Here is a 25,028-nt window from a genome sequence, read left to right on the forward strand (position 1 = left end):
GCGCGGCGCCGCCGCCGCCACGGGCCCTCCCCGCCCGGGGGTGGGAGCTCACGACGGCCCCTGCGAGCCCGGGGAAGGGGCGCGGCTGCGGGGGCGGCTGGTGGGGCTGCGGAGGGCATGGGAGGCGGCGAGACTAAGTCTGTCTAAATGCCAATTCCCCGAAGTTCAGCGCATCGGTTGTCATTTCATACGTTAATGCATATTTATGCTGCGCCGGAACAGGCTTCATAATTAACTCCCGGAGCATCCGCAGAGGTTAAAGGGACCCCGTAGATTTGTGCATTGATTGGGTACCACGGCGGTGTGAGTGTGTGTGTGTGTGTGTGTGCGCGCGCGCTCGTGTGTGCGTGCGCCCCGTGCGAACCCATTGAGAAGAATAATTATTTTTCTCCACTGGAAGCTACAGCAGAGAATAAGACAAGGAGTGAAGAGAGAGAGAGAGATAGGAGGGGAGAGAGAGAGGGAGAAAGAGACAAAGGAAGTGAGTGCGAGAGAGGACACGGCTTAGCATCCGAACTGTGAGTACTGAGCGAAAACAAATAGGCAGAAAGTGCTGCAAACCCCTGGGCCGGGTTGAGGGCGAAGAGGCTGAGGAGGACCCTCTTCTTGGCCAGGGATTTGGGGGGGCGGTGGGGGGGGGGGTTGGCTGAGCGTTGAGGGCTTCTTGAGCTTTGGGCGGACCCCGGGTTGCGGGCTCAGGCACTCACCTGAAAGCCGGCGCTGACCAGCCGCGGGCTGCGTCAACCTGCCGCCCCGGGTACGCCGAAGGGAAGCCCCCTACTCCGCCCGCATTGTCTTTGTTCCCTTTAAAGGATTTTGCTGCCGGTGGGATTCAGTGGGGAGTGTGAGAGGGAGCTGGAGCCCGGTTCTGGAGGGAGCCGAGTCTCCCTCTCCCGGCTGGGAGAGACGCGGGTGCCTCCCGCTTTGCTTTCCCCTCGCTGTAGGGGAGGATGCGGGAAGGGGCTGAGAACAAGGCCAGGATCAGGACTTTGTGACCCCGGTGCATTTGTTTGGCGCTAAGACAGGAAAAGCAGAGGTGTCCAGAACTCTGGGGCAGAAGTCCTCGAGAGCCAGCTCGGTAGGCTGGAGAGGCCATTTCCTCGGGCAAAAGCACCAACTCTTGGCCCTGGATCCTTCTCCCGCCTTGGTGCTCAACCTCGCATCCCTAGAGGAGCAGGAACGCTGGCCTGGGTGGGGCCGGGGGAGGTCGCGACGCCGGGGAGAGCGGCTCCCTTTCCTGAGAGAGGGTCCGCGACGGGGTGCGCCCTGGAACCCGGCTGGCCCCCAGCCCTGGCCTCCGCCGAACTGGTCAGGAGAGGGCGCCTGGGGGCCGGAGGGAGAGCCCTCCCTTCCTGACGGACATTCCGTAGCCTTTCGGAAGCTCCAGTATCCTGCTCTTCTCCTCTCAACCCTCCTTTACAGATTCTTCTTCAGGTTTGAATTTAGTTTTTCCTGGTGGTTTTTCAGCGTATCTTCATCTGCCAGTGAACAACTTAGCCTAACATAAGCAAGCCTCTAAGAAACTGACTTTAGAAATTTGGCTCTTTTGAGTCTGAGACCGGAGCCCCAGGACGAGAGAACTCTGAAATGATTGTCCTTCAAGAAGCCCCCTTGGGGAGCCGTTTTGGTGGCCTGCAAACCCTGTTTCCAGCCTCCAGGAGGACACAGCTGGGGCTTGGGGCTGCGAGCCGCTCTGTGGCTGTCACTCATTTCCACCTTCCCATCACCCCACGGGGCCTGTCACAGGAGAGAGAGGAGGAGCTCCCTTACACACACGCCACACACACACCACACACACCCCCCCCCACACACACACCACACACACACACACACCACACACACCACACACACCCCACACACACCACACACCCCCCACACACACCCCACACACACACCACACACACACCACACACACCACAAACACACACATCCCCCACACACACCACACACACACACCACACACACACACCACATACACACCCCACACACACACCCCACACACACACACCACACACACACACACACCACATACACACCACACACCACACACACACCACACACACCACACATACACACCCCACACACACCCCACACACACACCCCACACACACCACACACACACCACATACACACACGCCCCCCCCACACACACACACACCACATACACACCACACACACACCACACACACACCACACACACACCACATACACACACACCCCCACACACACACACACACACACACCACACACACACCACACACACACACACCCCACATACACACATACCACATACACACACCCCACACACACACACACACACACAGACCACAAACACCCCACACACACACCACACACGCACACACACACGCACACACACACACACACAGGCACCACATACACACCACACACACACCACATACACCACAGACACCACCCCCCCACACACACACCACGTACACACACACCCCACACATACCACATACACACACCCCACCCACACACACCACAAACACACCACACACACACCCCCCCACACACACCACACACACACACACACCACACACACACACCACATACACACACACACCCCCACACACACCCCACACACATGCCACACACACACACCCCACACACACACACCACACACACACCACATACACACACGCCACACACACACACCACACACACACACCACACATACACACCCCCCACACACACACCCCACACACACACACCACACACACACCACACACACACACACCACACACACACACACACACACACACACACACACACCACACACACACACCCCCCCCACACACACACCACACACACACACACCACACACACCACATACACACCCCACACACACACCACACACACACACCCCACACACACACACACCCCACACACACCCCCACACACACCCCACACACACCACATACACACACACACCCCCACACACATACCACACACACACACCACACACACCACACACACACATCCCACATACACACCACACACACACATCCCCCACACACACCACATACACACACACCACACACACCACACACACACACCACACACGCACACACACACGCACACACACACACACACCACACACAGGCACCACATACACACCACACACACACCACAGACACCACCCCCCACACACACACCACGTACACACACACCCCACACATACCACATACACACACCACACACACACACACCACACATCCCACACACACACGCGCGCGCGCACACACCACACACAGACACCACACACCACACACACACCAGGCAGAACTTCCTCCAGGTGGTGCTGGGCACCCTCTGAGACTCAGAACAGCTCACCCTGCCCATACACCTGAACACACACACACGGAATATCCAGTCGAGGCCACTCTCCTAGAGGTATGAAGAGGCAGGACCGACCCTCAAATGGGGGGAAGGGTCAAGCTCAGTTTAACCCCCAAAAGACAGTGTGAGGACTCTGGGTGGTGGGGAGGAGCAGGGGCAGGGCGGTGGGACTGAATGCAGTCGTGTGCATGCACACCAGGCCTGTCTCGCCACTGGACTGCCTGCTCGGTGGCTGTGAGCGGGGAGTGCCGTCTCCCTGGACCCAGCACAGTGCCTGTCCCGTCTTCTGTGCTTGCGCATGTTTGCTAAACAAGGGGCTGCCCACAGGCCTGCTCCCACCCGTTCTGCCTGCCTCCTTCTCTGAGAGGCAGTCCACGGGGCTTTGGAAGAGCCTAGCCGTGTTGTTCTTTAGGTTGGCCCACTGTTGCCTTATGTGAGTTGAGGAAGGCGTGGGAGGAAAGGAGTCAGAGGGGAATAGGGCCAGGGCAAGGCCCTGGAACCTTTTGATGTTCACCAGCTGCTCAGGTCGAAGTGCCTGTGAGTTTGCCTCTGGCCTGTTATTGTATTTTTCTGTAACAGCTGACTGCTCTGAAAGACAAAGCTGTGGCTAGGGCCCTGTACTTGGGGAGGCTGGGTTCTGGGGACAGACCCCCTTTCCTGCATTCACTCTCACAGCCCGGCACCGGAGCTTATTAGAGATCAGACGCAGGGGCGGAGGTGTCAGACCTGCAGGGACCACTCCTGCCCCCCAGCTTCTGCCTGTATTCTCTACTTCCCTAATTTCACTGTGCTTTTATTGCCTGAGGCTGTCACCAGGTCTGGCTTCTCCTTGCCTGAGAGCCCAGGGACCCTGCCACCCAGGCTTTGCTGGGGAGCTTCCTGTCTTTGCCCAAGAAGGCTCAGAACTGAGGCTCCTGAGATAGCTAGAGGAAGCCTTGGGGAAAAAGAAAGTTCACTCCTGACCTCTCTGCTTTCTCGCTCAGTGGAGCAGCGCCCCTCTCCCCCCCACCCTTGGGCAGGGGCTCCTGTCAGTGACTGAGCGGGAAGGAGCTGGTCACACTTTGAAGTAGAGGCGGAGCTGGGAAACAGGAATTAGGGCCACGGGGAAAGCCGGAGTAATAATAGGATGGCCGTGCTGCTCTAGTAGCAGGCATGCCGCTGGGCGGGCTCAGGTCTGGAGGACAATGTACAGGAGACTCCCAGGTCCATCTGGGTCAGTTCTGGTTCGGGACCGCAACAGTCCATTTGCAGCTCCAAATCTGGAGCCCTGTTTGGGACAGAGGCAGTAGAATCGAATCCCTAAGCATTCTCTGAAGTACTTTGACCCTCCCTCCCCTGTGGTGGGTGGAGTTCCCCACCCACAACCTGCTCCAGAACAAGGACCCTCCTCCCAGAGAATACAGGCATGAGGGAATGTCACACAAACACCACACCTGAACCATGGGACAACCTAGATCTCTTGCCCTTGCTTCCAAGCTTCTTCCTTCATTCATTCAACAAATCTGTATCGATATAATTCAGCCAACATCCTTATGGTGAATGTGCTTCCAGTGAACTTTTCTCCAAGTGAGAGTGACTGCCTCCTGTTTAGTACCGTCCATCAGACTTCCTAACGTCCCAGTTTGTTGCCACCATGGACAGAGAGGCAAGGCTGCTTGGGTCCAAACTGCCCCCCAAAAGTACAAAAGTCTATGAAAAGTTAGAAGTCAGCTCTGGTGTGGATTCATTGTCTTGGAATTGATGGGAAGAAGGTTTGCTCTAACTTGCTTCCAGGTGCAAATGTTTCTTCCACACTAGCATACTGGTTCTGAGTGCCTGCTTCCACACTAGCATACTGTTTCTGAGTGCCACTGTGCGCTGGTTTGAGAAGTGGTTCTGCACCCTGTGTTTGGCTTCCTCTGGTGGAAGGCAGCACACTGGCCCCACTGGAGTTCTAGTTTTCTGGTCGTTTCTCTGGCTGAGCCCAGCCTGCGTCCCTCACCCCTTACTTTCAGCCCCAGGGCCCTGTGCAGGATGAGGTTAAGTGTTGCTCTTGAAGGGAATGGTGGGGCTGGGGGCTCCCAGAAAGGGAGCTGCTGCAGTCCCCCACCTGTCCCCCATGAGACAGGCTTCAGTCTCCAGGCTGGATGTCTGTTCTGTGGCCTGTGTGAGCATCCAGGCACTCTTACTGGAGAGGGGATGGCACACCTGCGGGCCCCCAGGGTGTGCACTTGGTCAGTCAGATGGCCCTGAGGGGAAGGGCAGGAGGTCAGGAATACCTGAGGTCTGCTCGCACGAGCCTCAGCCAGCAGCCAGCTCCCCCATCCCTCTCTGCTTCCTCCTGTTCTGCCTGTTTCCCACTGTAGCCCTTCTCTTTCCTCGTGGTCAGCATTCTTCCTTTGCCTGCCTGCTCCTTTTCTCTCTCAGCCTTCTCCTGCCCTCTTCTTTAAGAGCAGAATGCCCACCCAGCTTCTGCAAGCCTCAGTTTCCTTATCTATCAAATGGGAAAAAGAATGATAGCGTTTGTGTTAACCAAATGATTATAATTAACAGGGCCTAGCACTTGCATGACACGTAGTTTTCACTCAATAAAATGTGAGTTCCTTTTCTTTTACCTCCTATGTCTTTCCTTTTCTTTCATGGTTTCTCTCAGTGTCTGTGTTCTGTCTCTCCTGTTTCTGTCTCCTCCCCTCCTCTGTTCTGTCTCCGACCTCCATTCACTCCCCCTTATTTCCACCCCCTGCCCTCCTGCAAGCCTGCAGGCCTATGGTAGCCAGGCGCAGGCAGTGCTGACAACTGGAGCAGGGCTGGGCGGGCGGGTGGCAGTCTTGGCTTCTCACCGGAGGCCCAAGAATGTGTGGAATCAGGAGGGACAGTGGGAGCCTGCGGCAAGAAGGATGGAGCCTCTGTCCGGGCAGGAGAAGCTTTCCACATCCTCGGCTCGGCTGAATGGGAATACCGGGGGCCCGGAGGGGGGGAGGCCCCCCCCCCAACCCGGGTGTAGACATGGGGGACCTGCAGGGCTCCCCAGCGTTGCTAATGTCTGTTGGCGTTTCAGAGAGAGCTCAGACCTCAGAGGTGACTGTGTCTTTCCCTGGAGGGGCCTGTCCTGGGGAGCAGGACCAAGGAGGCCAGCGGCCTGTGCAGTGGTTTCTGTGTATCTCTCCTTGGGTTGCCTGGGCCCTACCCAGTCATCACCCCCCACAGAGCTTCAGATGGTTCAGAGGCAGCCACAAAGGAGACAGGAATAGAGGGGGTGTGGCCTTAGCTTGAGAGGGTGAATCCCTGGGGTTCTCAGCAAGTGGTGGTCTTTCAGCTGAAAGCAGGTTCTCAAGCCTGGAGGAAGCAGGAAAGGAGGTGAGGCCTGGTGACCTCTTTCCCTTCCTGCACATTCCAAGGAGCTCTGGACTGGCCAGTACCTGAGACTTGATACCTGTTCTTTCCCCTCCCCCTCCCTCCAATCCTCCTGGGCCCAGAAATGCCAGTGGAGAGGGGCTGCCTGCTTCCAGAGCTTACCAGGGGCTTCCCAGGTGGACTGGGGCTGGCAGGCCTGGGGCTGAGCCTGTCCCGTGCCCCAGAGTGGGCAAGCCAGCCCTGGGTCCCAGCTGTGGCTCAGGAACCCAAGGGCAGGACCCACCCTGAGGCGGTCTGAGGATCTCTGAGATAGAAGGCAGGTGGGCAGTGCCAGGCCGGAGGATGTGGAGGGCCCCGGGGCGGAGCGGTGAGCATGGAGAGAAGCTCCGCCGCAGAGACAAGGGAGGGGCAGGCAGGCGGGAGAGGGGGCCCCCAGGGAGCCGCCTCAGGTCTCCTGCCAAAAATTAAACCATAAAAAAGCTGGAGGGGAGCAGCGGGGGGAGGATGGAGAGAAAAGAGGTGGGGAGGGAGGGAGGAGACCAAACAGCCCCTCCACACCAATAGCCCGGCGGGGGGGTGGGGAATGTGAGTAATACATGGCTGGTTCAGAGGCAGTGAGATCAAAAGCCAGCAGATACAAGAGGTTTGTGCTTCACCGACCAGACAGCCAGAGGCTCAATGAGACCTTTGTTACCCAGGCCCGAGTCAGGGTTGAAGGAATACCTGACCTCCTGGTCCTGCCCCCATCCCGCCCCCAGCAGGGGTGGCCAGCCAGGTCCTCACTCACAAGTCAAGTTTAGCTGGGCACCGCTAGGCGGGCCGCGGTGGGCGGGCAGAGGAGCAGGCCTGCCCTGGGGGTTGGGCCTGGAGCTTCTGGGGGTAAGTGGAGACCGAGTGGCTGCCGGAAGGCAGGAAGTGGCTCTGCGGGATGTGAGGGAGACCTCGGGGAGACCTCGCGGACAAGGGGCCCCGCTGGGCCCACCAGGTGAGCAGCCCCTTGGACTCCAGCCCAGGGCCCAGAGTCCCTTGGGAGGGGACTGCGGGCATGACATTTGGTGCCCACAGGTGTTTACAGGTCCTGAGTCTGGGGTTTGGGGACCCATGGGAAAGGAAGGGCAGGGAAACCAAAGGCTTTTGGGGTTGGGGGTCGATGACCCAAGTTCAGGTGAGAGGTTGGCCCCAAGTTTGGGCAAGGCTGGGGTGCACTGTGTGGGGTTGCTGGGCATGTGGGTGGCCCAGCTGAAGGAGGCCTCGCTGCCAGGGTCCTGCAGAGAGAGCCAGGGAGCCGGCCCTGAGGCTGGGTGAGGGGCTGCTGCGGGGGTGCTGCTGCTCCCTGCAGACACAGGGCTGGATCTGGTCCTGAAGTCTCTGCCCGTCCTGTTGGGGGTCCCTGAACGAGGTCAAGGCCAGCTCAGGGATCTGAATCCCTTGGGGCTTCCCTGCAGTCATGCCCTCCAAGGCTGATGCAGGCCCACAACTGACCTATCACAGGAAAGGGAGTGAAGAGACAGTACTTGGACTTCGAGAGCATCTTTTCTGGGGTCCCGAGACCTTGGTTCATCTCAGCTGAGCTCTTCACCCTAGTTCTAGAGGTGCCTGGTCAACCACACATCCTTCCAGGGAGAGAGGCAGAGCACCAGGAGCCCTCTCCCCCAGCACCTCCCAGGGATGGCCCCAAAGCTAGCTGCCCTCGGCTGCAGTGATTTCGAGGTCAGGCCTTTTCCTGCCTCCACTGAGCTCTGAAGACAGATCCCTCTCCCCAACTCTGGGGCCACCCAAGAATGGATGCAGTTGCTAGCCACCTGCACTAGTCTAGGAAGTGTGGGCTGGCCCCCAGCCGTGGGGTTGCTAGAGAAACTTGCTCACCCCTGTAAACCCAGGCCCTCCTCTGTCTTCTCCGCTTCCCACGGCTGGACTAGAAAGGGTTAAGCTTTGTAAGGCGAGAGCCCAGTATGGGACTGGTCCTGAGCGCTGAGCAGTGGCGCTGAAAGATCCGGCCTTATTCTCCAGAGGAGGAGGTAGTTAAGGACCCTGGGCAGGGGGCTGGAGGCTCATTAAGGACATTTGAGGAGGCCCTTTATGGCCAGGAAGCCACCCCTCCTCATACCCCAGAGTGAGACCCATTGTGTGGGGCCTTTGTAGGGCGAGAACTGGAAACTCATTACTGGGATGGCTTTAAAGCCGCTGAGGCCCCGGCAGGTGGTGAGGGATGGTGAGAGAATGTAACTTGGGGGGCCCCTGTGCGTCCGGGGAGGCGGTGTGGGAGGGTCGGTGGGAAGATGAGTGAGCACTCCCTAGAAACCTCCATCTCCCTTTTGAGATTCCTGCCGCTGGACCGCCCCCTCCCCTCCAGCTCTGCTGTGGCCTATGGCTTTTCATTCCTATGTGATTACTGTTCCAAACTCATGTAGGGCTAAAAGCCATGGGCTACAGTGAGGGGCGCGCGCCTACTCCCACACCATCCGCATCCCCCCACCAGGACCAGGCTGGGGGGGGCAGCCACAAAGCAGGTACCGAGGGGGCTCCCCGAGGGGGCAGTGCATGTGGGGGTCTGGTAACCTGGGATCCGGAGGCTGTGTGACCTTGGCCAAGTCACTTCCCCTCTCTGGACCTGGTCTCTCACTCAGATAAGAAGAGGCTGGACGAGCGATTCCCCAGGGAGGCTACCTCAGCACAGAAGGAAATGTTCAGGGGTGCTGGGGTCTCTGGGCTGGTGCATCTCCCCTTGCCAAGTTCCAGAGGCCTGTCGTGTTCTCAGAGATCGGGCGGCTAGAGTCGGGGTGCTGGACCACATAGCACTCTGGCCTCTGCCTCCAGGCTTGGTGACGTCTCCTGTCAGCTTGGGATCCTAAGCCTTTTTCTGTGTGAGAGAGACCTCAGGACTTCTCAGGGGCTGAACTGGGAGAGCTTAGGCAACAGAATGAAGCTAGGAAGGCTTCGAGTTGGTGCAGAAGTTCCTGCCCATCCAGGCGCTTACAGCCCTCCTTCTGGGTCTCTGGATGGCGCCTGCTCTCCTTCTGCCCTCCTGCCTGTCACCCTTCTTGCCGGGCTCCCCAGAGCTCTTTCTCCTTTTGTGCTTAACCTGCCTGACTCCATCCTGGAAGACGCCAACACATGGAAATATGGCAGCCTGGCTAGAGAGCAGAGGAACCACCTTCTCCTCTGTCCCCCTTCCAGCCCCTGGTCTGTCTAAGACCACTGAAGGATCAGAGGGTACTCTATTTGGTATTGAGAATCAGAAGGCAAGCTACTTATAATGTCTCAGAGCCCTTAATTTCCCCGGCCAGCATTTACCTGCCATGTACCACGCGTGATTCTAGTTTACCTGGTCTAACTCATTTAATCTTGGAAACAACCCCATGAAAAGGATACTGTTACTATCCCATTTTACTTACGGGAAATCCAAGGCACAAGGGTGCTAAGGAACTGGCCCAAGTTCGTGTGGTGAGAAAGGGGCAGGCCTGCCTGGGATTCAAATGGATGCTCTCACCACATCACTCTGGGTGCTGGGAGAGCCTGCAGGCGAGGGCAAGGGAAAGTGCTGCCTCACACTGGGGCCTCTCCTCTCCAGGCCTCTGTAGGAGGTACTTCACAAGTGGCCCCGAGGTGCAGCTCTAATCACCCTTTGTCTATCCCGGGTTTTCCTTTTCCATCAGAAATGAGGGGGGAAATGAAAACAATGGGAGAAGCGAAGAGAAAGCCCGAGGCAGCTGGGTTTTTCCTGGGGCTCATCCAAGCCACTTCCCCTCTTGCCCCGGCTTAGATGGTGCAAGAACAGGGATGAGAATTTGCCAGAGTTTCCCACTTTCCCCCTGAGTTCCCTTGGCCAGAGATCAGAGGGGGGCTGGCATCTCCTTCCCTGCCTCCCTCCCGTGAGCCTGTGCTGTTTCTCTGGGACATCCAGGCACCTGATTCTCTCCCTCTAGCTCCCGTCTCCTAAATTAAGAGGGGTTGGAGCAGTGCCCCCTTCCTGCCTAAGGCTGTCTTTCCCAGGAATCCTGTTGCACAATTTGCCAGGAAGGCCCTGGACACAGGGCTGGGCCTGGGAAGAAGGGGACAGATAACCCCTTCAAGGATTATTATCCCTCTGTGATGCTCCAGCAAGGCAGACTCTCAGCAGGGTTTGCTGGGTAAATGTTTGCTGAATAAATCCTGAACCGGGAGAGCAGGAGGGAGGGGTCGAAGCCACTAACAGGGGCACAGGAGCAAGCCCACCTCTCACCTGAGAGTCCCCCCTTGCAGAGCCTGGGCCTGGGTGCTTCTGGGGTTACAAAACTGCAGCTCCTTTCTCTTCTTTGTCTCTTGGCCCCTGCCAGTGGGGCAGGCCTGGAAGAGATAGGCAGTTAAATATTTCACATAACCGTTGAACTGAACTGAATAGGCGAGATGGCCTCCTGCCCTCTCCCCAACGACGTGCAGATTGGAAGGCTGCGTCTGTCCTGTCCTCTGCCTGCAGTCTGCTGAAACCTAAAATACTCTGAGCATCTAAGCCTTTTTCACAGTCTTCAGAGCTACCCAGCATAAGGCCTCCCTGGGGAGAGTGGGCCCGTGCTTAACGCTGCTGAGTTTCAAGTGAATCTCTCTGGCCACATTCGTCCCGTTTTTAGTGGAAATGGAGTTGTACTTCTAAAACTCTGCTTTCTGAATGCAAAGACTATTGAAAAAAAATCTCTGCCCCATCTTTAGAAGGGGGTGGCATTAAAGTTTGACATTTGGGGGCCCATGCCACCATGTCGCGCTGATGACCCCAGTCACTCTTGTGATGACCCTGGGGGTGGGCCAGCCTCAGACAGGCAGGCCTGGAAGACCCTGGAAGCCAGGACATAAAGACATTTCAGGACTGTTAGTGTTTTGACCACTTGAGCTCCTAAGGCCCCCAAGTTCCCCAGAACTACTGGTAAATGAGGGGCTGCCCTGTAGTTTTGAAAGTTTCCCCACTTTCTCCGTAAGTGGGCGAGCAAGATACAAGGGCGGCTTTCTCCGTAAGTGGGCGAGCAAGATACAAGGGCGGGGGGCGGGGGGTGGCTGGCCTGGGCAAGCATCAGAGGCTTCAGATTCCAGGCGCTCAGTGAGCCAGAGTCTGGATGCGGTCTCTAGCAGGCCAAGAAGGAGTTAATCTCCAAGGAGACCTGGGCTTCTTGGAGACAGGAGGCCGGTGCCCAGCTCTGCTGCTGCCAACTCTGGGACGAAGGCCTGGGATCTGTAGTTTGTGCCACCACCCACCCCTGGCCTGCCTTGTTTATCAACACAGGCTGGAGACTACAGTTCCCAGAAACCTACAGAGGCCAGACTCTGGGGGAAGGGGTGGGGTGTGAGGCTCTGGGGTGGCAGGAGGGAGAGGCAGAGGGGAGGAGGTGGAGAGAAATCCCAGTTCACTCCCCTTTAATTCTCTCCTGGTGTGTCTGCTCCACGGCTGGATCTAATCCCCCAAATCCGGCCTGCTAAGCCGCAGCTGCTTCCCCGTGATGAATGGCACTGGGAGGGAAGGTGAATCCATATTTTAATTACAAAGGCACAGTGCTGAGGGGAACTGGGGAGGGGCGGCGGGGGCGGGGGTTTGGGGGGGTAGCTCTGCAATGCTCTGGAGGTTGAGGGCACCCCTCCTCTCAGGATCATTCCCCTTCTGCCCTTTACCTGGGGTGGGGCTGGAGCAGAGTGCAGACAAGAGTGCCTTGCTGGAAGCTACCCTGCTTCAGGAGGTGGGGGGTGTGAGGGGGTGGGAAGTTGTGGGGAGGGGTATATCCCTTTTTAGTCTGTCAGAGAATTCCAGGCTAGTCTCAACACTTGTAAATATGTTCCTGTCCTTCCAACCCCTACTCCCACCCACCTTGGTGAAGGACATTACCAAAATTTGAGACACCTAAGAATTTGTGGTCTGCAAGCTAGAACCCTGGCTTTCTCCTCGTCTTAGCCTCTGGTCAGCTCTGGCTCCCGTCTACCTCTTGGTTCTTCCACCATCTCTTCCAGCCATCTCTGACCCACTGCCCCATTTCTGCTGAAACTGCTGGAATTGGAAGACCCTGTCGGGTGTCTGCAGGGTCCTCTCGGAGTGAAGCGGGGGTGAGGGGTTGGGAAGGGTTGGCAGGGAGGTGGGGACACTCCTGGCAGCTGGAGATGATGCTCTGGGGGTGGGCAGCACTTGTGCTGAGTCCCCACAAAGCTGACTGGCAGAGAATCTTCTAGGGCCCCATACCCCAGACCATCTTGGACCTGAGCTGGGGTCCAGCCAGAGAGGAGGATGGGAAGGAAACCAAGGCCAACAGCTTGCAGTCAGATGCAGCCTAGCATGGGAGAGCAGGCATTTGTCCAGTGTTCACGTCCCTTTCCTTCCTATTCTGGGTTTTGGGAGATGTTTTTCAACTCCGTGCCCCCTCCTGGGCAGGGAAATTGAGGCTGGAGGTGAAAGCTGCAGAGTGGGAAGGGAAGTTTCCATCGCACACGTGAGCAGGGAGTGTCCCCATGCTGGTCCACTGGCTTCATTGAGACTCTCAGATTCCATTCATTTCAAACATTCTGACCCTTTTCCCCTGGAAACTGTAAGAGGAGGTTCTTCAAGGTCTGGCTTCTCTGGGGAGCCCTCCAGCTACTGTGAAGAGAAGGAAGGGGCACAGAGCCTGGGCACAGAGGGCACCCAGCTTCCTGCCGGTGGGGCAGAGGGACTCGGGGCGGGGGGAAGAAAGGGGCTCTTGGCAGGCCAGACACTGAGAGTGGGTGCAGGGGCTGCCCTGGGACTTGCTGCCGAGAGGGCTTGGAGTGAAGACCCTGCGTGCCCTGGGAGAGAACGGGCAGCCAGCCAGGCACTTCCCGTCAGAGCCCTGAGCAGAGTAACCAGTCTTTCCCAATACACCTTCCACCCTTAGAAACAGGGCTCCGGCCTCCCAGGGGGGCGGTCCCCAGATCCACACTAGGGGGTCAGGTCGCAGCCCCTCACCCAGCTCTGAGTGGCTTTTTCAGCCCTCCTTTGCTCTAACGTGTAGGTCCTGGCTCCTTCCCCCATCCCCCACCTTGCTGACAGTGGGCAGAAAATTCAGCTTGTTCCCCTCTTCCCCAAAGCACTCCTGGGAGTCACAGTCGCTGGCCTAGCTAGGAGGGGGTGGGGGTGGGGGCTGGTGTGGTTGTGTGCATTTTGCTGTTTTTAAGAAAGCAGGCACTGGAAGGGAAGTAGGGTGGGGATGGAAGAGGATCTCTGAACCCTGGGACCAGACTTGTTTTAGTTGTGAATTCCTTTCCCAGATCAAGTTTGTTGCGCCTGCTGATTCCTCCCCCGATACTTTCTCCTAAACTTTGTCGACAGTCGCCTTGATACACCCTACATCCTGCAGCAAAGAAACTGTGTGCGTTAACAATTAGTGGTTACAAGGACCCCCCCGACTCTCGCCCTCTTCCTGGTCAGGCGAGGATTCCCACTGCCCTTTCAGCCCCTTAGCTTTGGGGTCTAATTTGTTAAACCTTGATTAATCTCCTGGAGCACGGAAATGAGGAAGTGAAGGCCCAGAGAGGTACACTCACTTGCTTAGGGTGATACGCATACCAGCGTCATAGCCAAGAATAGAACCCAGGCCACCTAAGCCCCCATTAAGATCCCTGTCTCTCTCTAGGTTTGTCACGGGAGGGATCCGGAGATAGATATAGTAGTTGTGTCTCGGCTCTGTCTATATATATCCTGGAGATTGTGCTCTGCTCTCTATATATACTCCAGAAGAGTGGGTTGTGGCTGGTGCTGGAAAGTGGGTGATTAAATAACCAGTCTACCTACCCATGCTGACTCAAGCTGGGCTTCCTGCCCACCCAGCTGGCCATTGGAAATGTGCTGCACCTATTAATTACAGTCATTATCCGTATTACTGGGATCCTGAGAGCGGGAGGGAGGAGAGAATCCTGACAGGACCCAGTCCACGGTGGGTGCTGGGCTCAGTGAGGACCTGCCAGCCAGCTGGGCACTCTGCTCTGCCTGGAGAAGCGTGAAGGGAGTTTGTTCAGAGGAGCAAGGTTGGCAGGACCCGTGGAACTCTCCGGAGAGCCACACCTGGGCCCTGCCAGTTCCCTCAGAGACAATGGAGGCAGTCCGCCCGCGTGCCCAGCATCAGGGCTGGGGCCATCCCGTGCACTTCACTCCATCCCCTCCCAGGGCTGGAGGGGCCGGGGCAGGGACACCGGCATGCTTCCTTGTTCTCAGCCACTTCCTCGCAGTATCTGGGCTGTCCTTGGTATTCCTCCCAGAAAGAGAAATAATCGCAGCAGGCCCAGGGTGTGGGCCTGACCTCCAGGCAGGGGGCTTTCCTCTGTCCCTTCTGCTCCCTCCAGGGGCAGAGGAAAGGCAGGGAAGTGAGCTGCAAGCGTCTGCGGGTGGCCGCGGCCAGGGAAGCCTCGGTGTTTGAGTTACAGACTGAGAGCTGGCCTTCAGGAGCCTCGACCCCACCCATGGCCCAGCCCAAGTTCCTCAGACCCCAGAGGGGCCCCTGCCTCCCGTGATGAGCGTCGTGTCAGCCAGAACAGGGGTACAGTGCGCCCAGCTGGGGTAGATCCAGCCTCAGCCTCTACCTCAGGCTGAGACTTTTGCACCAGGGACACAGCCCCGTCCTGACCCATGTTCTTACCCCTCACCCCTCTGCCCTGCCTGCTACTGCTAAGTCACTTCATTTGTGTCCGACTCTGTGCGACCCCATAGACAGCAGCCCATCAGGCTCCCCCATCCCTGGGATTCTCCAAGAGTACTGGAGTGGGTTGCCATTGCCTTCTCCAATGCATGAAAGTGAAAAGTGAAAGTGAAGTCACTCAGTTGGGTCCAACTCTTAGCGACCCCATGGACCATAGCCCACCAGGCTCCTCCATCCCTGGGATTTTCCAGGCAAGAGTACTGGAGTGGGTGCCATTGCCTTCTCCGCTGCCCTGCCTAGTGCTCAATAAAATAACCCAGGGGCTGAAATAACCGCCTGCTCTCTCCTGAGGAGGGCGTCAGGGGAAGTACCTCTTGTTCCCCATAGGTTTCCTCAAGGGTCTCAGGCAAATCTGGGCTGTGAGGGGTGCGAGGAATCCGAGACTCAGTGCCAGGTGTCGGCGTTGAGGTGGTGCTGGCTGAGCAGCTGCAGTCAAGGCCCCCGAAGTCCGCCCTTGGATCGCTGGACTGTGTGGTCCCGAGGACCCAGTGGGGCCCCACGCCCGTGGTGGCCCAGCCAAGAGCTCACTCTGAGCTGGCGCGCTGCCTGCCCCCAGCCGCAGGTGCGGGGATGGGGAGGCCGAGGGCGGGCGGGGACGAGGCAGCCGCAGCCAAGGCCCCCTCTCCCCGGGCTCGCCTGGCTCCAGGCCAAGTTGGGATGTCAGTCCTCAGAGACCAGGATGCACGGAGCTCCCAGAGACCACCCTTCGATGACATGGCCCCTCCCTCAGCGCTGGGAGAGGGCTCATGGGGCCTCTGCGGCCTCGGGGGTCCCCTTGCTTATCTCTCCTGCCTTTCTCCCACCCCCTTCCTCCTCTGCCTTTCCCTGCAGATCTCTGGTGAGCAGCCCCCGGCCTGGCCCAGGGCATGCCCCAGTTCACTTTCGCTTGCTTCTGCGGCCTCCACGGTTTCTGCAAGATGAAGCGCAAGAAGGAGGAAGCTCACAGGCAGCGGGAAACAGCGGTGTGAGCCAAACCGGGGGCCATTTTTCAGCCCCCGCCACTGGCTGAGGCTCGGAGCAGGAAGCCTCCCTCTGAGCGGGGCTCTTCTCTGGTGACCTGACCCCCTGACCCCATCTCACCTGTAGACAGCAGCCTCCATGTGGCCTGGCCTCCTGCCCCTGAGTTTCCAGTCCCAAGACCTCCCTGAAGAGAGACCTGGTCATACCAGGGGAAGCCCAGGACCTGCTGTGGGCCTTCCAGAGTCAGAGAAGCCCCAGGGAGGCCCCAAGAGTGAAGCATCTTCTTGCCCTGGGGGCTTCTGCCCAGACAAACCACTCCCATGAGGGACATGCTGTGTGGGGCCGGGAGAGCTGCTGCAAAATAGGAAGCCGGCTGCTCTGCCAGAGAAGCTCCAAGCAGCCTTGACCCTGGGGGAAAGCCTCAAGCAGGTGGAAGTGTGAGGCAGACCCCTCCAAGCCCAGGATGGAGTCTGTCCTGGAATCCCAGGACCTAAGCCCGGAGCCTCTGCAGAGCCTGGAGCCTCCGCGGAGCCGGGAGCCACATCTGCGGGAGCGTGGCCAGGAGCTGAGTCCCCTGGCCTCCATCCCCTCCTGGTGTCCCGCTGGGCCCAGCCACAGGGAGGCCCCCTGCCGCTGAGGAGCGCGGTGGAGGGACAGGGACGAGGAGCAGACGTCTGTCCTCACCTCAGCAGACCGCGTGTTCCCTGCCCGACTCTCCACACCATGGAGAGCAGCCTTCCCTCCAGCCCGCCTCACCTCCGCCCAGCCTGACCTCACTCGCCTCTGCTGGGCCTCCTCAACAGCAGCTCAGATGTGGCGGGGCCCCCTCAGGGACTGCCCTCCGGGCCCAGACCGAGGGACCCCTTTCCTGAACTAAACCGAGCCCCTCCTTTGTTCTCACGTCTTCTCCCCCTTCCTTCTCTTCTCAGAAGCCATAGGAGGGAATGCTTGCATGTGGTGCCTTTAGGGGACACTCTGATACCCTCCTGGACGTGTCCCCTAATCCTATCTTCAGGGTCAGAACCTATCCCCATTCCCAGCCTGTTTCCAGGAGGTGGGAAGCAAACGAAAAACCGTTTCCTTCCTTCTCTGCCTCCCTTCCTCTGTCCTCTCATTTTGATGAAACCTGGCCTTCTGTCACTGTGCCTGGACCTCTCGGGTGCTAGAGGGTCACACACAGCGAAGTCAGTGGCTGAGACACAGTAAGCAAATTCTGCATCTTGAGCGAGTCTGCCATCTACTTTGTCACTGGAACAGTTCAGCCCAGGAACAGTCTGCATCCGGAGACAAAATAACCTTGCTGACACGTAACAAGTGACCTGGGTAGAGGAGGTCAGGGTCAGCACAGAAGGGGCTGTGCACCCTCTGCTTGGAATGTGCCATCTCTGGGTTGCGGGGGAGGGCAGGAGACTTCTGCTGTCTCCGCTGGAAGCAAGGGCATGTGCCATCCTGGCAGCCTTTGTCTGTCCTGCCCACCCCCACGCTCAGGGGCATTTCCTGGGCTTTGAGCAGGTTTGGTGGCTTCCAGGTCCTCTTTGCAAGGCCGGAGCGCAGCTTAAGATCTCTTTCCTCCCAGCCTCCAGCCCCCTCCTTTGCCCTCGCCGCCGAGCCCAAGCCCTCTACAATCTGTTATTTCCTTTTCTATCCAAAGAATTATAAACAGAAGTCCTTCCCTTGAGGAAGGAGCAATAATGGCCACTGGGGTCACAAGGGACAGAAGAAAACCTCCCTGGTTCTTCGGCCTCCTGCACAGTAGCGGCCTCAGATGAGGCAAAGAGATGGGCAGGAAAGCATCCCAGGGTCCTGGTATGAAGCCGCAGAGCCCGCCTGGTGGGCAGGGACAGCTCTGGCACTTGCCTGCGAGGCTGCAGCCCGAGAGGTCACTTCTGTGGCGGACGGTGAAATTGTATCCCTAGAGAGCGAGGTGTTGGGTGTCCTGTCCTGACCACACAGGTTGACCTGGAGGAAAGGTCAGGAGAATGGGGAACACAGGAGGGGTGGTGAACCAGAGCTTCTCTGCGCTCAGGCCCGGCAGGGATTTCAGCTGCAGGGGTTTGGCCCTGAGCCGGTTCGGGGAGAGTTGCTTCCCGCAGGGGATCTCCACTGGCTCTGGAGGGATACCGGATACCATGAGCCCCTGCTCTGGAAACATGGAGAGGTCCCAAGGTCACGGCCCAGCTGTGCCTGCAGACATTTGCTCTTGGCCTCGCCTCCAAGCTGTGGCCCCTTTTTCGTCCCGGGCTGAGGTTGAGGGCAACACGGCAGTTGGGTAGGAGGCAGCGGCAGCTTCCCGGCAGCCCACCCCATAGTCCCTTAGTTTCTGTCTCAGCGAAACGGGGATTTCGCTCCTCTCAGAGTCTCGAAGGTGAGCTCAGGGCAGAGATTTCACCCCAAAAGGCAGAAGCAGCCCCGGCATCCACACACCATGCTCCCCAGGCAGCGGGCTTGGAGTCCAGACTCTTCCTCCTGTTCCTTGTGGGGAGGGTGGGGTCTGGCCACCTTGCTTCCGGCCCTAAGTCTCACTCCTTCCCAGAGATCAGGTTGTACCATTGTGTCTTCCCTCCAGTCCAGCGTCCTCTCCCAGACCCCACCTTGAGGAGGGGCCAGGAGCCCGGGGGTGAGGCAGGGGCCCAGGAGTGATGGTTCTGAGGAGGGATCGGGCCTCCTGGTCTTGCCGCGTGGCGTGAATCCTTGCAGACACGTGGAGGCCATAGTTTCCCTCCCCAGGCGCACTTCCCCTCCATGGGGGCTGTTGAGTGGCAGGATAAAGAGGTGAAGCGTGCTCCAGGCTCCCATGACTGGACTGTTGTCTGGGACCCTGGCCGGAGGGCCCCCACGGCTCTTTTTTCTTGTCTCGGGTCTTTTTTTTAGAATGTCATTTCCTTCTCCGGAGCATATGAGTCAGTGGGACAATACAGGGAGATGATTATTTTTTGAGGAAAAAAAGCAACGATTTAGCTAAGTGCAGGATGCACGAGGTAGCAGAGTGGGATGCAAAGAGCATTGGGCTGGGAACCAGGACTCCTGGGTTCTGGCCCTGCTTGGTCACGGACAATGGTGTGGCCTTAGGCCAATTACCTTCTGTCACTGGGATTCCGTTTCCTCAACTGTAAAGAGAGAACGGCACAATGTCCTCTAAGCCCCCTGCAGAGTCCAGGGCTCTGTGGGTCTGGGAGGTCCGTGGGGCCGGGGCTGTGGAGCCAGAGCGCTTGCAGCCTTCCTGTGCCCCTGCCCGTGTGCTCTGTCCATGCAGCAAATTTGGGGAGGGCGGATGGGAGTGATAAGGTGGATCCAAGAAAAGGTGGGAGGACTGAGGAAAAGCCAAGGCACCCAGAGCCTCTGCTAGAATCCTGCCCGCCCCGCCCCGCCTGCTCAGAGCCAGGACACCCTGCAGTTGTCTTCTTCCTGTAGCCAGGACTCCAATTCCAGGCCCTGCCGGGCCATCCCAAGTGCCACTTTTGTGCACACTCTCATACACACACACACCTTGCAGATGGGTCTCTAGGGTCTGCTCCCTGCCGCACTTTATGTAACCCTTTGCACAGCTGCTGGTGAGCCCATCTCCAAGCTGACTGACCCGCCCCATATTATTACCTTGCCTTCTGCACGGGGAAGTGCCTCAGGCTGCAATCTGCTGTCTACAGACTTGGACGTGCTTTTTGCCCAGCGCTCTGGGATGTGGGATGGGCCTTTGACTGTCCTTGGATGGAGAGCTGTGGCCCGCATTTCCCCGCGCTCCGCCACGGCTGACTCCTGAGCTCCACAGCCTGCTTCCTCTCTCCCGGCCTCCAAGAAATGTGGTGACAAGACCCATTTCCTCTCTACCTCATAGGAAGGCGTACATTGTATCAGATGTGCCCAGGGGTGACTTGAACTTTTGCAGACAGACACTTGGTTCACAGCCATGAAGATGGGCTTTCACCAGAGAAGGAAATCTCAGGCTGCTGGATCTGGTGGATTCCTTGGCATGCTGGTCCAGAAAGCGTGGTGTTCACTGTGAAGGTGGCCGCTGTATCCAGCAGGTGATGAAGCTGACACCACCACGAGAACCAAGAACCAGAATCTTCACAAAGAGCGAATGCTGCATCCATCAGACACAGAAGCAAGAACAAGAGAGAGTGGTCCTGCCCTCACCCTGGTCCCGACACACAGCTCCCTAAGGCCAAGGCACTGATCAATGGAGGGACAGGGGAGTTAACCCTCCACCCCCAGGTCAGTGCTGGCTGGCTGCTGTGGCCAGTCCTGCCTGGGATCAGAACCACAGACTGTGAAGACCAAACAGTAACCTTGGTTCTTCACAGGGGAGCCCAGAAGGTCAGGACCGTCCACCAGGAGGGTGGAGTGTGGGGGCTACCCTGGACTTGTTATACTGAGGAAGAAATTAAAAAATCCAAGAGCCCCCAAGCTGGGCAGTCCAGGCTGTGGCAGAAACCTCAGGCTCTGGAGCTCAGGGGTTTCCTAGCGTGTGACTCTCCTGTCTCCTTCCCCTTGGGCAGCCTTCCCTTCTTCCTCTGCCCATCCCTGAGTTCCATGCGAGAGGTGGGAGGCAGACTGGAGGGGGAGATGGCAGGACCCAGAGATCCTCAGGACTCTCCCAGCCTTCGTTGCCATGGCAACGCTGCTATTTTTATCCCATTGTTCATGATGCTCAAAGCTCTGACTTTCTCTGTTCCAGAGAGAGGCCAGGCTGGCTTCTGCCCTCATCCTTCACTGCAGCACCTTCTCCCAGAGGCCTAGCAGGGGAAAGCGGAATGAAGGAAGCAAAAACCTGCTGGGTCACCCCTCAACCAGGGGACTGTCTGACAGCAGTTTGCCCCTGCACTTTCGAGCCTTTGGTTTTCTAGCTGGCTTAGGCACTCAGTTTTATGTTTTCAGTGAAATCAAAACTCCCCATGGTCTCCCTGAGAGGCTGCTCCAGAGAAAAAAGGAAGAGCTGCTGCTTGCAATGAGTTTTTCCCACAAAGCTATGACACTGGGGTTGCTGCCCTTCTTGGGAAAACCAGAGCTGGTTCTGAAGAATGTCCTGTTGGTACAAGCCAACCCCTGGCCCCTTGAAAGGGACTGGAGAGCTAAGTTTGGTTAATTGGCAATCAGATATACTGGACATCACTAGGGAACCTAACAGTTCCTCCCTTTCCTCTGCCCCTCCACCAAAGAACTGGGCCAACTGGGAGTCATACCTTTGTCCAGTTTTTATGCCCAAAGCCTGTTAGTACATATTCTCTAGTCTGGGTTTGTCGCCTTCCCTCCCCCTAATCCCTCAACAGCTGTCTCTCTCCAGAGGCTTGAAGTCTTAAACTTTGATGATGCTCTTGAAGGCTGGGTTTAATGAAAAGCTTTTTTAGCCTCTCTTCCCTGGCCCGGCTTCTGGTCCCCACCCTACGCCCCACCTACTCCAGTGGCAACTGAGAGCCAATGGTGCTAACCTTCCCCACTGATACGCTTTGAAGGCCAGTGAGATTTGAGCCCTTCAACTAGGGTAGTTGGGTTCAGAGGGAGCATTTCATGTATGTCCTTAAGATCATGATCCTGGAGACAGGTCCAGGTCTTAACCCAGTAAAGTACAATCATATTGTGTCAGACTCCTGCACTGAGGTGATCTGACTCCTAGATGGCTAATTTTTCTAGGGTGGCTGGGACCCATTCACCTAGCCTCTAATGGGTTTCATTTCGGCTCAAGATGCATGGTTTCCACAATCTATGCACCTGGAGTAAGCACTTTTCTGGTTGCCTCTGAGAAAGCATGCCAGCTAATGCTGCTCTGTTAACTGCTGTAATAAACAGACTTTTATTATATCCCTTTGCAGTAAATGAATTATGTTGTCAGGGTAGGTGGGGCATCTGTGTTTATTTCGCACTGTAATACACTGCAGCAGCAAAAGCTAAGCATTTATTTCCACCAGCTCTGTTGGGGAGAAGGGAGACTGGGAAAAAGAGGAGCATGAACATAAAGTGAAGTGATGGGTTCCAGGAGGAGGTTTTGGGAGATGCACAGAGCCCTGGGGCCATGGACCTCACTTGTGCGATCTAGAAATTAGAGGAAGGCAGGCCTTCTCCCTCCGAGCATCTCAGAGAAGTAGTGGGATAAAGCTGGCTGGAGGAGATGAAGCGGGGAATAGGAAGAATCCTTTGGGACTACAGTATGATCACACAGGTATGAAGGTGCTTTTATTTTTTACAAGAGAAATAAAGACCTTTAGGTGTACTATTGATGGGACAAATGGGAATTTTCAGACTTACAAGGACAGAAAGATGCCATATTAGGAAGAAGAATGATTATATCATATGGTATGTGAATTATATATCAATAAAACTGTCTTTTAAAATGATTATTATATCATAACTCCACTTTGATTAGAAGGCCAGCGATTTCAAATCATCAGTGAAGCAAGAGGCTCTGAGGGGGCCAGAGAGCTAGAGCCATCAGGTCTCACACAGAGCCAGCCTCCTGTGAGGCCCAGGGTGGCTGGGGCAAGGAGGAGCTGAAGTGTCTCGGGCTGCTGCGGCTTGGAGAGAGGACTGAATGCCTGGAGCGGCCCGCCCCTTCTCCTGGCACAGCCACCGCAGAGCTAGTAACAGGCACGCAACCTGGTTGCTGACTGTCTGGGATTAATAAATGCCCCACACCTCTCAGCCTTCAGGAGTCAGCTGGAGTGTCAGCTTCTGCTGTCAGAATCCCAGTCCTCACCCCTCATGTGGGGAAATGTGTGCAGCGCACTGCTGTCTGTTAATCTGTCCCATCAGACTTGAGTCCTGACTGTGCGAGGCCCTCGGGGAAGAGCCGTAGGAGAAACAAGGGGAAATCACACACTGTCCAGGCCCTTGAGGAACTCACAACTGAGTAAAACGGAAAGACTTGAAGGATGCAAGATGCAGGGTACAAGAAAAGTGCTTTGAGGCTTCAGGGGTCTGAGAGGGGCCTCCAAACACTCTCAACTGTTCAGAGAGTGGGGAGGGATCAGGCAAGGCTTCACAGTGGAGGTGGACTCCTAGCTGAGATTTGAAGGATGGAGAGGAAGGCATGCTCAAAGCACAGATCCCAGGACCCCTCTCTCTTTGCCAGCATCTAGGACATTTGCCCATGGTCGTATACACGTGCAGTGACCTTGCAAACAAGTGCCATACAGAGCCTCTCCTGTCGCAGGTGGGCCCTGTTGCTCCCAAATTCCTTTCCTTTCCAGGAGTCTGACATTGCTTCCTCTTCAAGCTTTGACTCCCTGGGCCTTGTCCTCCAGGAGGAAGGGGAACCCTGGGCAGTCATCAGGCGTTTGCCCCACAGCATCAGCAGATACATCAGGCTCTCTCACAGAGCAGGTTACACTCGGATGGGAGAGAAGCTTGAGAGCGTCAGTGCACATCTGGGTCCAGGGTGGCATGGCTTGGTGGTCGTGCAGGCACCTGGCGGGGAAGAGGGATGAAGCAAAGGGTGGCTGGGAGGTCTGACAGTGAGCTTCCCCCGCAGCACGGCTCTTCACCAAACTGTGCAGTCCATGCACACTTAAGCTCCTTCACCCTCTAGACCTCCTCTCTCCTTTCCCCTCCCTCTTGTGTTCTCTCTCCCAAGTTCTTTCCCCCCAGCTTCCTTCCAAAGGATGTCCCATCATGTCCCAGCACACTGCCAGGGTCCAGGAGATTGGGGAGAGAGCCAGGGGTTGCCTGTCCTAAAGCTGCTGTGTTTTTGTCCCGCCCTGCCCTAGTTAAGGTGCTTGTTGGTGGCCAGGAAGACGCATGACTTCATCTGTCTGAATTCCAGTTTCCCCCTTTATGGAACAGGTGGATCTCTGCCTCCACTTCCCTTCCACTCAGCGGGCTATGGGGGCAAGAACGTAAGTCTTGGGTTCTGATCTCAGTTCTCTTCACTAGCTGTGGCAGTCCAGAGATCTCAGTCACCGCACCCTGTTTTCCGTATGTAAAATGCGAATAGTAATGCCCACCGCATGTTTTTGCAGGATCAAACAGAAGATAGCATGTGCTAAAATGCTTACTTAGCTCAGTGCCTGACATAAAGCGATGAGTCCAATGAGTTAACTGAGAGGGTTAGCTAAGAATGGCTGGAGATTTTGCCCTTATCTCACATATGTACTGCCTTTAGCACAGTGGGGTGGTGTGCTGAAAAGTCAGCCGGGGTTCCTCTAACTTCTTATTCTCCCCTCCCCCTCCCCCTTCCCCACCCCTCCCCCTCCCCCTCCCCCACCCCTCCCCCTCCCCCAGGCTGGAGACCGAAGACCGGCGTTCCCCCCGCCGCACTTCGGGGAGCGTCCTGAAGGCGGCGCTCTCCGGTCGCTGGCGCGCCGGTGGAGTTGGGGCTGGGGCAGGGAGCGAGGGGTGAGGGGGAGTGCGCAGGGAAAACAGCCCCACGCGCAGCTCACATATTTACATCCGAACTGTCAAAATAGTTATTTTTAAGTCGAGCTCCGTCTGCTGCGGTTTAAAATCGAGCAGGGCGGGGGCGGGGCGCCCTGCAGGGGAGCGCGGGCGGCGGGCGCGGCGGGGCTGGCGCGGAGCGGCTCCGGCGCGGGGGCTCCGGGGGGCTGTGTGTGCCTGGGCCCGGCGCGTGTGGCCGCAGCCTCATCCTCCAGCCACCTTGCCCCGAGTTTCGGGAGGCGCGGACACCCAAACCGGCCACGCCTGCCTTCCCAGAGCTGACAGGGGAGACCGCGCGTCCCCCCCAGCCAGGATGGAGGTCTGTCCTGTGCGCACCGTCCGCTGGGAAGG

General features: G+C 57.3%; 1 protein-coding gene across 1 annotated transcript; it reads left to right on the plus strand.

Annotated features, from left to right (window-relative positions):
• Positions 1–310: 310 nt before the first annotated feature.
• BLACAT1 (BLACAT1 overlapping LEMD1 locus) lies at positions 311–22,689 on the plus strand. The gene is made up of 2 exons (XM_070474602.1): positions 311–518; positions 16,185–22,689. Exon 2 carries the CDS (start codon positions 16,220–16,222, stop codon positions 16,319–16,321), a length of 102 nt encoding a protein of 33 aa, XP_070330703.1. The 5' UTR covers positions 311–518; positions 16,185–16,219; the 3' UTR covers positions 16,322–22,689.
• The last annotated feature ends 2,339 nt before the right edge of the window (positions 22,690–25,028 follow it).

The sequence above is a fragment of the Odocoileus virginianus genome, chromosome 11, assembly GCF_023699985.2.
Source record: "Odocoileus virginianus isolate 20LAN1187 ecotype Illinois chromosome 11, Ovbor_1.2, whole genome shotgun sequence".
NCBI classification, from domain to species: Eukaryota; Metazoa; Chordata; class Mammalia; order Artiodactyla; family Cervidae; genus Odocoileus; species Odocoileus virginianus.